The sequence below is a fragment of the Eptesicus fuscus genome, chromosome 2 (genome assembly GCF_027574615.1).
Source record: "Eptesicus fuscus isolate TK198812 chromosome 2, DD_ASM_mEF_20220401, whole genome shotgun sequence".
NCBI classification, from domain to species: Eukaryota; Metazoa; Chordata; class Mammalia; order Chiroptera; family Vespertilionidae; genus Eptesicus; species Eptesicus fuscus.
This window is the reverse complement of record NC_072474.1, coordinates 38,468,258-38,482,305: the sequence shown is the minus strand read 5'-3', so window position 1 is coordinate 38,482,305 and position 14,048 is coordinate 38,468,258. Positions and strand designations below refer to the sequence as shown.

At 38.3% G+C, this 14,048-nt stretch overlaps 1 protein-coding gene across 2 annotated transcripts in view; it reads right to left on the bottom strand.

Moving 5' to 3' along the window:
- The window catches only part of DIP2C (disco interacting protein 2 homolog C), a 385,891-nt gene that overhangs the window by 145,554 nt on the left and 226,289 nt on the right, over positions 1-14,048 (bottom strand). For both annotated transcript variants that reach the window (XM_054726559.1, XM_054726564.1), the window contains one exon: positions 2,755-2,880. In XM_054726559.1, the coding sequence (XP_054582534.1) occupies positions 2,755-2,880 (126 nt within the window). The remainder of the gene's footprint in view (positions 1-2,754; positions 2,881-14,048) is intronic.

Sequence of the window (14,048 nt, the reverse complement as noted above, 5' to 3'; positions counted from 1 at the left end):
GCCTCAGACATAATTTTAAACCTTCTAGCAGCCTCATTTTAAAATACATGAACAGGTACAACTAACTTGAATAATATATTTAACATAAAAGATACAAAATACTGTTTCAACATGTAATAAATATAAAAGTTAATGAAATATATTCATCATATTTTCAATATAAACTCTTCAAAATCTGTATTTCATGCTCATAGCAAATACAATTGAGACCAGCAATACTCTGTGTTCTTGACAGTGGATCAGTGGCTACAGAGAGCAAACTAGAGCCATCTCGTGTTGGTTTTCTATTGATTCCTTTTTCCATGGCCACAGCTTACACCTCCTATTTCTTTGCATACCTAGTGATTATTTATCAAATAGTAGACACTGTGGGTGGTATGTTGAGGAGACTCTGAATTCTATCTTACTCTGAAACCTTGACTTTTACTTTAGCATTTACTTTGATTACTGGTTGATTCTCTTGACCTTGAACAGACATGGAGCCATTTTTTTGCTAGCGTGGATCTGTGGAAAGCTTCAGCCCCTTGATATCCTATGAACTTGGATCTCAGCCCTCCTCAACTTAGCAGGATGGCCATAGAGATTGCTCAGACTCCAATCTCTGTGCCACAGTCTAAAAATTTTCCCCAGGCAGAGAACTGGGACTCGTGGGGCTCACCTCATGGGTTTCTCTGCTCTCAGTTCAGTCCTGTGCTGCTTGAGATCCACAAAGTGTAATGATCCTAATAAGATCTTTTCCAGACACTATGACATTGGTCAGCAACCACTAATTTCATGCAGAGAACATAAACTTCAGGAATATTCCTTGCAGAGTAGTTGTCATGAAATGAGTTCTAACCAGTTACCAGCAACCAAAAAGAGAGAAAATGAGCCAAGATTCTGTTCAAGCAAGTATGGTTATAAATAGGCATTTATGACTGTACACAATTATTTCATGTGACATTATCACTGGAACTCCTGAATGACAGTTTACAAAATGTATTATACGGTGTACATGAAAATCCTAGTCAAATAATTAAATGCAAATGTTACACCCAAAACAACGTGACTGATAATGTTCTTTATATTTTGCAAAGGCATTTCTACAAGATTTGTTTTCTGAAAGTTCTGGCTTTCATCATGTATGACACTAACATTTCTGAAGATGGATTTAACACGAAGAAAAGCACATACATGAATAATCACATAACTTCTTGCATTTTAAACTCAGTATTTCTCATAAAAAGTAGTTCAGAAATATGTCCATTTTCCAGAATACTGCCTAGTTCCAAACATTTGGTAAAAAATATTTTAAGCTGGAAAAAATGTATTTTAAGTTGGTTTGTTGGTAAACCCATTCTGTTTGTTGCACAAATAACATATAAAACTAAAAATTTCCACTCCATTATAAATTTTTGGCAAATTATAATGAACTAAATAAACAGAATTGAACATGTTAATTATGCTGATTTTTAAATAGTCCCAAATTACATTGAGGCTCAGCATAAACAAAGGAAAGTAAGTAAATTGGCCAAAATATTTTTGTTAAGGATACTGTATTGTTGAGATGAAGAACATTTGTTGGACTATTTTTAAAACAATAACTAAGGAATACACTATTTATATGTTTTGTCTTATAAAGCTCAAGACTTTCACCTTTAACTGCAAGGAAAGTTGAATACTTTAGAGCTGTTTGGAGAATTACTGAAGATACTTGATCACATCTCTGAGTTGAAGTGGGAGCTTCATTACCCTCACTGCTTGCAAACATTCAGGGTTAAACCTCAAAGACCCCCAAAAGTGTTGTATATGTTCAGCTATTCTTATTGCACTTTAAGTTTCTCTTGTGAACAAAGATAGTGGTATTCAAAACTATACGAAGTAGTGTGCAAGGTAACTTAGGTGTGTAGAAAAGAAACTTAGGTTTGGCGGCAATGACATGAATAATGCTAGAACCAAAATCACAGAAAAACAAACAAACATCAAGTAGATTAGGCTCAATTCTTCATGCTTGTAATAGATAACCTGGATGATTTAACTGTGCCTCACTTTGGTTTTGTAGCTCCTGAGCTATAGACTATAATTATTTGAGTAGAGTGAAACAGAGAACTTAAGTAGTTACATAAAATTCAAGACTAAATAAAAACAGTATTAAAATCATAAATGTAAATGGGATATAACCTTCAACCATTTAGATCAGGGATCAGCGGACTATGGACCAAACTGGCCCTCTTCCCATTTTTATAAATAAAGTTTTATTGGCACACAACCATACCCATTCACTAGGGCCCACAAAGACCAAAATACTGTCTGCAGTTTAAGGAAAAGTTTGATGACCCCCAAGAAAAGTTCAAGAGCCTAAATTTTTCAATTCATTTGGTTTCTTAATACAAAATTACAACATACTTATGTTTTAAAGACTTGAGAATATGTACATACCAGTCTAAACAAGAAAAGTGCATGTTCAGTTAGAACTATGGACACTTTTAATATATCAAGTATTAAATAAAATTTTATAAGACTAAGTTTTTCATACTTGTAAGTCTTGATGAAAAGTTTAAAATACATATTTATATAGATACACACAAAATGATGGTAACTTTCCCTCCAAATTTAATTTAGAACATATATGCTGTTTCTGGACCTGTGGGTCACAAAATCTGAATTAGAGCACCATTATTTTGAAAACTAGAAAGACTGTGATTGCAAGGCTGGCAATGAATTAATTCTAAGGCATGCTCGCCATTCTAAGCCGAGTGTGGGCCTGCCGCTCACCTGGAGGTGTGTAGGCATCCATCGAGGTCTGCACAACCAAGGACCTGCGTTTGGAAGGCATAGGCACTGCCATCTTCCTTTCTTTGTGTTTCGCAAGCGCTGCCTGAACAGCTTCTGTGTGGACGTCTAAAACAAAAAGAGAGCTCAATTACTCCATTGTTCAGAGATGTCCTGAAAGCCCATGCTTTTTCTCCTCTCTCTCTGGTCCTGTGGAGTAGTTTCTGAATGGGTGGGGAAGAAAGGGAAAATGTGAACCTGCCAGCTTAAAAGCTCCAGTAAGAAGACATGCAAATTCATTTGTAGACTTTTAATTATTCATTTTATTACCCTAGATTCTGTATAAATAAACAAGTGCTGGCTGCAAATTTATGTGTGATTTTTATTTTCTTAGGGTGAGTGGACTTGACCTTCAGATATTTATTCACATTTTCAAGCCTTGTAATTTATTTCACTGTTAAGGAAGGTATGTACACCCTACTGGCAGTCAGTAATGATTTAGCTAACACGTACCAAGAACTCAGAACTGTGTCAGGGGTTTTAACTCACTATATTAACTCCACAAATATTTACTGGCTGCGTGCTTTATAAGGTCATGTCCTCAGGGCAGGAGTGGAGGAGAATCAGGTAGATGAGGTGCTATGAATCATGCAGCTTATGTTCTTTTTGTTTGTTTGTTTTAAATCCTCACCCAGTATATGTTTTTTATTGATTTTAGAGAGGGAGAAAGGGGGAGAGACAGAGGCAGAGTCAGAGAAACATTGATGAGAGAGAGAAACACCGATCGGTTGCCTTCCATACGTGTCCTGACCAGGATCGAACCCACAATCATTTGTTGTAGGGGACGACACTCCAACCAACTGAGCCACTCTGCCAGGGCCATGCTAGCTTACTTTCCATTGGGTGAAACAGACCATTGACAAGTGGTCAGAGAAATAAAACACGGAAAACAAACTGACTGAGTGGCTATTTCACTGTGAGGCCAGGGAAGAGCGCTCTCACTGTGAAATCTGAACAGTAAGAACGAACCAGCCACTCTGTCAGGACGAGAAGGTCCAGGAAAAAGGGAAACCCACTGAAAGGTCCTAAACTGAGAGTGAGGGTGGTGCTGGCAGAACAAACAGGACCCTAGGAGAGGGGTGCATAGGTAGGGTCAGGGCTCCTATCCTAAATCAGACAGGGAGCACTGGGGGATCCTGAGGGATGACATGAACTGGTTCCATTTTGATGGGATCATTCTGGCTGCTGTGAAGAAGGCTGCAGAAGGAGAGTGACATGCAGGCAGTAGTGAGGTGAGACACAAGCACAGTCACAACATACACGATCGTACAGAGGAGAGACTCTCAGTATTTCCATGTCACAGAGGAGCAAGTGGAGGTAAGCAGATCTCCCAGATTATCAAACTGGTGAGTTGCATTGCCAGGATTTGAACCCAGGTGTGAGTACCCCCGGGGCCCAGGCCCTTGACCAGGGGCCACGCTGTATTCCTGCAGTTCCTATGAAAAGTCCACCCTGTAAACATGCTAGATAGAGCAGGGGCCAGCCAACCACCACCTGTGGGACACGCAGCTTGCCTCCCCTTTGTGTAAATAATGTTTTATTGAGACAAAGCACACCCTTCCTGTACGTACACACACTGTCTGCTCCCCCACTGTATGTGACAGAGACATAATGGCCCAGAAAGCTGAAAATACCCGTTATCTGGCCTTTTACCGAAACCATCCGCCAGCCCGCCTTGGAGCACATCAGGTACCAAACACAATGAACGTGTTCTGCTATGCTTTGTTCAGCTTGTGTGTGCACCACTCTTTTCTCCTCAACCAGACTCCAAGTACTTGGAGACAAAAACTGAGTTTCTGATCACTCTTTCTTAAACTCTCAGATTAAAAACTGATGAATGAATGACTTGGATTCATGACCTAAAACTAAAGAGCTCATCTATGACGAGGAGAGAGTACATGAATTCTTCATACATCAAACACTTTCAGTTTCATAAGACTCCACTTTTAAACTTTTTGGATATAATTAAAAGTTTACAAAAAAATGTGCAAGAACAGTACAGAGAACTTCCCTAAAGTTTTACCCACATTCACAATTGTTTACATTTACCTCATCGCTTTCTATGTGTTGTTTTTGCTAATCATTTGAAATAAATTACAGATACCATTCTCCCCTATACCTAAATATTTTAATGTACTTCCTAAGGACAAAGACATTCTCTTGTAAATTCTCAAAATCAAGAAACTGAACAAATATAGTACTACATATAGCACTATTATCTAATCCAAAGTCCATGTTCAATGGTGCCAATGGTCCCAGGAACTGCCTCCACAGTTGTTTTGTCTGTTGGTCTCCTGGAGGTACACACAGTTCCAGGGTTCCCCAATAATCTGAATGGAATTTATACACAGACATGGGGGCTCCCTGCATTGTGGCTGAAAATTTCTGAATTTTACTGTTTTCTGAAACCTACTGTTCCCTCCAAGAAACTTGCAGTTTTTCTACCCATTTAGTTCTGTGAGCTGAGATTGTCTTTCTGTCAGGAAGCTACAAGGGACATAGAAACATAAAATGTTCCCATAGTTCTGGGGTAACTACATATTCCTGAAGAGTGGAGGCTTAGAATCGGAATCCTGGCTCTTAACTGTAAGACATGGGAGAAATATTTTAATCCATCTAAGTCTCACTTTGATCATCTGTAAAATGGGAACAAAATCAGTCACTAAGGGAATGATATAAAATATACAAGAAGGCTCTAGCTACCTGCCCCAGTAGGCACTAATTAATGACAGAGGCTTTGGGACTATTCTGAAATAGTGGGTTTGGTGCTGAAGAAATCAGATTGCTGGTGGTTTCCACCTCATCCTCATGCACCAGAGCCTGAGTTCTGGGAGTGACACTTCCTACAAGACACACAGCACACACCACAGTTTAGCCTGTGAATGGGGCCCTGTACATGGAAGGCAGATGCTCATGCTGACGACCCTGTGCATGGAACAGGACACCCACACGCAGCCTCTGGTCTGCACCTTGAAAATAAATCCCAAAGGTCAGTCACTGGGACATCAGTTCTTTCTCTTCCCAAGACCCTCGTTTTTGGTTCCTGTGTCAAAAGTCTCCATAAGCTCCTTGAACAGGTATAAGTTCTTAAATACTGAACAAAATATCCACTTTCCTTTTGGTGTCTTTACATATGTGGCTCTTTCATTCATTCTGAAAGAAACCAGTATCCTGCAATACAACAAGCAATGGGATATTTGGAAAATAAAAGTAAAAATAATCAGGACACCTTTAGCTCCTCAGAGAAAATGCCTATCTTTGTATAACTACATGTTCAAATTTAAGAAAAACTGATGCTTGCCCCTTTGCTTCTCCCTTCTGATGTCAAAAACCACAATCCATTTCCTAGAGCTCACAACATCATAAATTAATAACATCTATGCTGACAGTCGTCCAACTTCAAAAACAACAGTGGATCAATAAAAGAGACTTTTTTCCTGAGAAAGCTTACCTTGTGTCATCACAGCAGAGCAGTTAAGGCCACGGTTCTAGAGCCAGACTGCCCAGGTTCAAATCCCAGTTTTTCCAGGTGCCTTTATACACAGCACTTAACCAATATGTACCTCAGTTTCCTTATGTGCACAAAAAAGAATACTGATAGTACCTACCCCCTGGGGTGGCTACGAAGGTTCAATGAGTCCATGTGCTACAGGGCTCTGGGCAGAGCTGGGACGTGGCAACCTGAACACCATGTACTGTGGGACCCTACCATGATGCTGCTCATTGTTAATGTCGCCACAAGCCTAACAGAGAAGATGAAGAGAAGAAAGCCAAGTATGGAAGGATCCAAAACTGGAAGAGCTAGATGGGGACCCACGTCCTGTGTCCTGAGGGTTGCACTGTGCCCTCTCCCCTCCCAGGCTCCCTTCCACCAGGGCCTCTCCTGTGGTTGCTCCACTTTGTTCTTTGGGTAGAATATGCACACAGAAGCAGAGGTGTGGGGAGCTGTGTCAAACAGTGAGGACAGAGAAAAGGAAGGAAGGCCAGGTGTGTTTCCCAGGAGCGCTCTTATCAGCAGTGGGGCATCAGGAGCCATGCCAGTCGCTTATTTTTCAACTTCTGTTGCTTTAGTTCAATTCCCTCCACCTCTCAATCTCCAGGAAAAGTGTGTAGTGACATGAATGTGCAAGGTCTGGGAGGGGCAGTGCATGCAAAGGGGCTCTGGTCACAACTGCACTCATCCACTGAGCACCTACTGCTTGCCCAGTCCCCCCGTGCATAGAACTCTGTTTGGGATATAGACCAGAAAACCAACAAGATAATGGGATGTGATGAGTATTACATGTGAGGAGTTTGTGACCTGTGAGGACACTGATGGGTAAGTCTGGGGCTGGGCCATCAGAAGAGGCCTTGACAAGAAGCGATATGTAGCTGACATCTGACACCAAGGACGAACTTCTAGACACCCATACACATTTTCCACTTTCTAATAACTCCTCCTCCTCCTCCCCCCCCTCCCCCCCTCCCCCCTCTTCCCCCTCCCCCTCCCCCTCCCCCTTCTCCTTCTCCTTCTCCTTCTCCTTTCTTCTCTCTCTCTCTCTCTCTCTCTCTCTCTCTCTCTCTCTCTCTCTCTCTCATATCACTGGTAGCTGCACAGACACGCCACCTCTCTCAGGGTCACTGCTTGGTCTCTGGCCTTTAGAGCTGTTGCCATGAAGGAAGAATAATGTCACTATTCAACCAGTAAATGAATATGTATCCAATGTCCTCTGTGCCAGGCTCTGCTCTAGGCATAAATTATCTCTACTTTCTTTTTCACCATAAACTCATCCCATGTTTAACTAACACTTACAACTCATAATTTTGTCATTAATGAACTACACTGGGGATAAAGTTTTATAACAGCTATAAACTAAGTACACAGAAAAGACACCAGGAGCTGATTACAAAACAAAGGCCAATGATTTTGTTCACCTATGAAATGAAGTAGCGAGACACTCTTGAATCCTGGGACAGAGAGATTACATAAATTAGATAAAAAGCATTTAGAACATGCCTGTGCAAAGTAAATGCTCAATAAACATTGGCTTACATTATGGCAATGTAATGGTGACATGAATAATGGCTTATAGATGTTAGGATTAGGACTACTTAGAACAAACATCAGGTTTTGCTGAATGTTTGGAGGTCATATTAAGTACTGTGTTACCTGTTGCTAATGCTCCACATTTTCTAGAATTTCACATGAATGGAACTGTGTAAGATTCGTCTGCCAGTCTGCTTCTTTCTAATGCTTTCAGTTTCAGCCGTGGTACATCTGACGTCTGCACAAGCTCCTTTCTCTTTAATGCATCTTGCCCATCCTCAGCCCTCTGTTTTTCACATCAATTCTACAATCGGTTTCAGTTTCCCAGAGAACAAGGTGGAGGTTTTCATTATAACCTAACGTACATTAGGAGAGCCGATATCTAGACAGGATTATTCTCAGTCCATTACCACAACAAATCCATTTTTTGTGACCTTCTTTCATGTAAAATTTTATAATTTTCATTTGTTGCTCATGTACAGAAATGTGATTAATTTTTGTTCAGATTATATCAAGCCATTATACTAAACCCTAATTTCTCATAAATCTGTAGACTGTTTGGGGGTTCCTATGCAGATAATGTCTGGGACTTTTCCTTTCTCTGTACTTCCTATCTTTTATTGACACAGGCCTCTGTCCTAGAATGAATTGGGAAGATAAGCTTTTTTCTTTCCATTCTCTGAAATTGTTCATATAGAATCAGACTGGTTCATTTCTTGAAAGTTTGGCATAACTTAAGTATAAAACCTTCTGAGTCTGACATATTCCTTATGAGAAAGTTTGTTTCAACTATTGTTTCCATTTATTTATTTTTAAATATATTTTTATTGATTTCAGAGAGGAAGAGATATAGAAACATCGATGATGAGAGGGAATCATTGATTGGCTGCCTCCTGCACGCCCCCTACTGGGGACCGAGCCTGCAACCCAGGCATGTGCCCTTGACAGGAATCGAACCCGGACACTTCAGTCCACAGCCGACGCTCTATCCACTAAGCCAAACCAGCCAGGGCTATTATTTCCATTTACTTAATGGCCATAGGATTACTCAAACTTTCCATTTCTTAAGTTTTTAAATTAGAAATTTCTCCATTTACTTAAGTTTTCAAATTACTGTCATATGGTTATTCACAGGATTCTGATTATCTTCCTTCCCGCTGGTGTATCTGTGGTCATGTCCCGTTCCTTAGATAATTCATTTCTGTCTTCTTGCTTCACTATTTTCACTGGAGGTTTTTCAATATTTTTACTATTTCCCAAGAATCACTTTTATCTTTGTTGCTACTCTACATTTGATCATCGTCCATTATTTCATTTTTATATTAATAGACTTTATTTTTTAGGGCAATTTTAGGTTTACAGAAAAATTGAGTGGAAACTACAGTGTGTTCCCATATACCCCATCCCAGCCTTCACACATACACAGTTTTGTCCATTATTAACATCTTACACTAGTGTGGTACATTTGTAACGATTAACAGGGGTAATATCAATACATTCTTAAATAAAGCCTGTAGTTTACATTAGGAGTCAGTCTTGGTGTTGTACATTCTATGGTTGATAAATGTATAATGACCTATATCCACGATTACAAGGTCATATTGAATAGATTCACTGCCCTAAAAATCTTCTGGGCTCCACCTACTTATCCCTCCTTTCCCCGGAGCACTTGGCAACCACCAATCTTCTCACTGTCTCCACAGTTTTACCTTTCCCAGAATGTTATAGAATTGAAATTATACAATATGTAGCCTTTTCAGACTGGATTCTTTCACTGAGTAATATGTATTTTAGGATCTTCTATGTCTTTTCATGGCTTGGTAGCTCATTTCTTTTTATAACTGAACAATATTCCATTGTCTAAATGAACCAGTTTATTTATCCATCCACCTTGAAGGACATCTTAATTGCTTCCAAATTCTAGCAATTATGGGCAAGGCTGCTATAAACATTTGTGTGAACATTTCTAGTATATATATTTCCAACCCCTTTGGGTAAATACCAAGGAGTGCAGCTGCTGGATCCTTCCGTAAGAGTATGTCTAGTTTATGGTTTTGTTTTGTTTTGTTTGCCATTCATACATTATATGTTTATTGAACATACAATATGTTTTAAACAATGCTGCTGAATACCACAACAAGAAGAAACTTTATATGAGAAAATATTGCTTTCTAAGAAACTAGCTCCCTCTATCAAAGAAATAAGAATCATAGTAAATGTCTTGGTAATAATACAGGATGAGATAGGATTTCACATCAAAATAGGCAGTGCAAATAGTAAATACCCTTGGAGGTAAACAGTGAGTCCTAAATGCCTGCTATTATTTTATAATGCTTTCCACATTTAGTTTAAAAAAGTTTTTAAAATTGATTTAAGAGAGAGAGAGAGAGAGAGAGAGAGAAACAACAATGATGAGAGAGAGAGAGAGTCATTGAGTGGTTGCCTCCTATATGCCCCATAGTGGGGATTGAGCATGTGCCCTAATTGGGAATCGAACCGTGACCTTCTGGTTCATGTGTTGACACTCAACCACTGAGCAACACCAACCAGGCTTTAATTTTTCAATTACAGTTTACATTAAAATTATTCTGTACTAGTTTCAGGCGTACAGCATAGAGGCCATATACTCCACAGAGTGGACCCTCAAGTACTTCAGTGTATGTTTAATTTTATAAGAAACCACTAAACTGCCTTCCTAAGTTGCTGTCCCTGCAAACATGTGGTGTTAGTGTTCTGGATTTCTGCCATTCTGACAGTGGTATCTCATTGTAGTTCTCTAATGACGATGTGGAGCATCTCTCCTGTGCTTACCTGCCATTTGTGGTCTTTTCTGGTGAGCTATCTGTCAGGTCTTCTGCTCACTTAACTGGATTGTTTGTTTCCTTACTCTGAGGTTTAAGAGTTCTCTGTGTATTTTGGATACCAGTCCTTAATTAAAAATGAGTGTTGCAAAGATTGTTCTCCCAGTCTATGGTTTGTCTTTCCATTCTCTTTACTGTGTCTTTCATAGAACAGAAGTTTCTAATTTTAATGAAGTTCAACTTACCAATTTTTTCTTTAATGGATTGTGCTTTTGGTGTTGTATTAACAAGTCATCACCAAACCCAAGTTCACCTAGATATTATCCTATATTATCTTCGAAAATGTTTACAATTTTTTGTTTTACATTTAGGTCTATGATCCACTGTGAATTAATTTTCATGAAAGCTGTAAGATCTGTTCTAGATCCATTGTTTGTTTTTTTGTTAATCCTCACTCCAGGCTATTTTTCCATTGATTTTTAGAAAGTAAAAGGAGGGTGGAGGAAGAGGAAGAGGGAGAGAGAGAGGGGGAGGGGGAGAGGGAGGGGGAGGGGGAAGGGGAGAGGGAGGGAGAGAGGGAGAGGGAGAGGGAGAGGGAGAGGGAGAGGGAGAGGGAGAGGGAGAGGGAGAGGGAGAGGGAGAGGGAGAGGGAGAGGGAGGGAGAGGGAGGGAGGGAGGGAAAGAAACATCGATGTGAGACACATCTCTTGGTTGCCTCTCACCTGCAACTGAGGTACATGCCCTTAACTGGAATCAAACCTGGGACCTGTCAGTCTGCAGGCCAATACTCTATCCACTGAGCCAAACTGGCTAGGGGTATATTCATTTTTTAACATGTGGATGTCCAGTTGTTCCAGTGCTATGTATTGAAAAGATGATCATTTTTCCATTGGATTGCTTTGTTTCTTTGTCAAGTATCAGTTGACTATATCTATGTGGGTCCATTTCTGGGCTAATATGATCCAATGATCTATTAGTCTATTATTTCACCAATACTTCACTGTCTTGTCTACTTCTAGTTTTTAGTAGGTCTTCAAGTTGAGTAGTGTCTGTCTTCCAATTTTATTGTTCTATATTGTGTTGCCTATTTAGGGTCTCTTACCTTTCCATATGAACTTTAGTTTGTTGATATTTACAAAATAACCTGCTGGGATTTTGGCTGGGATTGCATTGAATCTATAGATCAAATTGGGAAGAACTGACATGTTGACATTATTGAGGCTGCCTATCCACACATACAAAATTTTTCTCCATTTATTTAGAACTATAATTTCATTATTTTTATAGTTTTAAGAGCTCTACTTAAGTATTTCATTCTTTGATGGTAATGTAAATGACACCGTGTTTTTAATTTCAAGTTCCAATTGTTTGTTACTGGTATATAAGAAAGTGAATGGTTTTCATATATTAACTTTATATCCTGTAAGCTTGCCATAACTGCTTATTAGTTTTAGATTTTTTTCTTGATTCTTTGGGATTTTATACAAAGACAATCATGTTATCTGTGAATAAAGATAATTTTATTTCTTCCTTCCCAATCTGTATACCCTTTTTTCCTTTTCTCTTCTTGTCCTATTACATTAGCTAGGACTTCTAGTATACTAGTAATGCTGAATAGTAGTAGGGAGAGAGGACATTCTTGCCATGTTCCTGATCGTAGTGGGAAATAATTTAGTTTGTCACCAGTAAGTATAATGTTAACAGTAGGTTTTTTGTAGATGCTCTTTATCAAATTGAGGAATTTCCCTCTTATTCCTAATTTTCTAAGAGATTTTTATCACAATGGATGTTAGATTTTGTCAAATGTTTTTGGGGTTTGTTTTTTTGGTATATATTGATGGGGTCATGAGGTTTTTCTTCTTAGTTTGTTGATGTGATGGATTATATTAATTTTTAAATGTGAAACCAGCCTTGCATACTTAGAATAAATCCCACTTGGTAGTAGTACATAATTATTTGTATACAATATTGAATTTCATTTACTAATACTTCGTTGAGGAATTTTATATCTATGTATAAATATTATTGTTCATGAGAGATACTAGTCTGTAGTTTCCCTTTATTGTAATGTCTTTGTCTAGTTTTGGTTTTAGGTTAATGCTAGCCTCACAGAATCAATTAGAAGTATTCCCTTTGCTTTTATCTGTAGGAAGAATGCATAAAGAATGAATATAATGTCTTACTTAGCTGTTTGTAGAATTTGCAAGTGACCATCTAGGCCTGGTGTGTTATTCTGGAAGCTTATTATTTATTGATTTTGTGTTTTTTTAAAATAGACATAGGCCTATTCAGATTGTCTATTTCTTCTTGTGTGTTTTGGTCGATTATGTCTTTCAAGGAATGGGGTCCATTTCATCTAGGTTATCAAATTTGTGGGCATACAGTTATTTGTAATATTCCTTTATTATCCTTTTATGGTCTAAGAAACCAGTAGTGATGGTTGCTTTTCATTTCTGATATTAGTAATTTGTGTCATCTCTATTGTTTTATTACTTAACCTGGTTAGAAGTTTATTAATTATATTGACCTTTTCAAAGAACCAGCATTTAGTTTCTTCCATTTTTACTATTGATTTTGCATGTTCAATTTCATTTGTTCTCCTCCAACTTTTATTTCTTTTCTTCTTTGGATTTAATTTCTTCTTACTTTCCTAGTTTCTTAAGGTTGAAGCTTTGATTACAGATTTTAGAACTTTCTTCTATTCTAATATATGCATTCGATGTAATACATTTGCCTTTAAGCATTGCTTTTGCTGCATCTCACATTTTGAACACCTGTATTTTTCCTTTTAAAAAATATTTCCTTTCCAAAATGTTTTAAATTTTTCTTTGATTTTTTGATTCATGTGTTCTTTAGAGTATATTGTTTAATCTCCAAGTATTCTTTATGTAGATGTGAGTATCTGACCTACCCGCCTTCTGTCTATTGATGAGCCATTCTTCATTTCTGTCATGATGTTTTTTATTTCTAGCACTGCCTTTAGATTTTTTCTTAGAGATTTCACCTCTGCTTACATTACCCACCCCCATTTTGGGGTGGCAGTTTGCACAGTGACCTCAGTTCTTTGATAGATCAAAGAAAGGTTGTTGACTTCCCATTTGTTAAGAGTTTCTCTTGTGATGAGGATGGGTGTGATGATGCCATGCTTCCACTACATGCTGGAGTAGAAAACAAGTCTGTATCCTCTACTCCATTTTCTTCTTTGTTAATTTTTCTTCTTTCTACGAATTTATTGATTTTCCTTTTCTACCTTTCTAAGTTAAATCCTTATTTTTTCAATGTCCAACATCTCTGCTTACTTAATATAAACATTTTAGGCTATCAACTTCTTTCTAAATACCATTTTGGTGCATCACGTAAATTTTGATGAATATTTTTTTCACCTAAAATACAACAGCCTCACCCTGGCC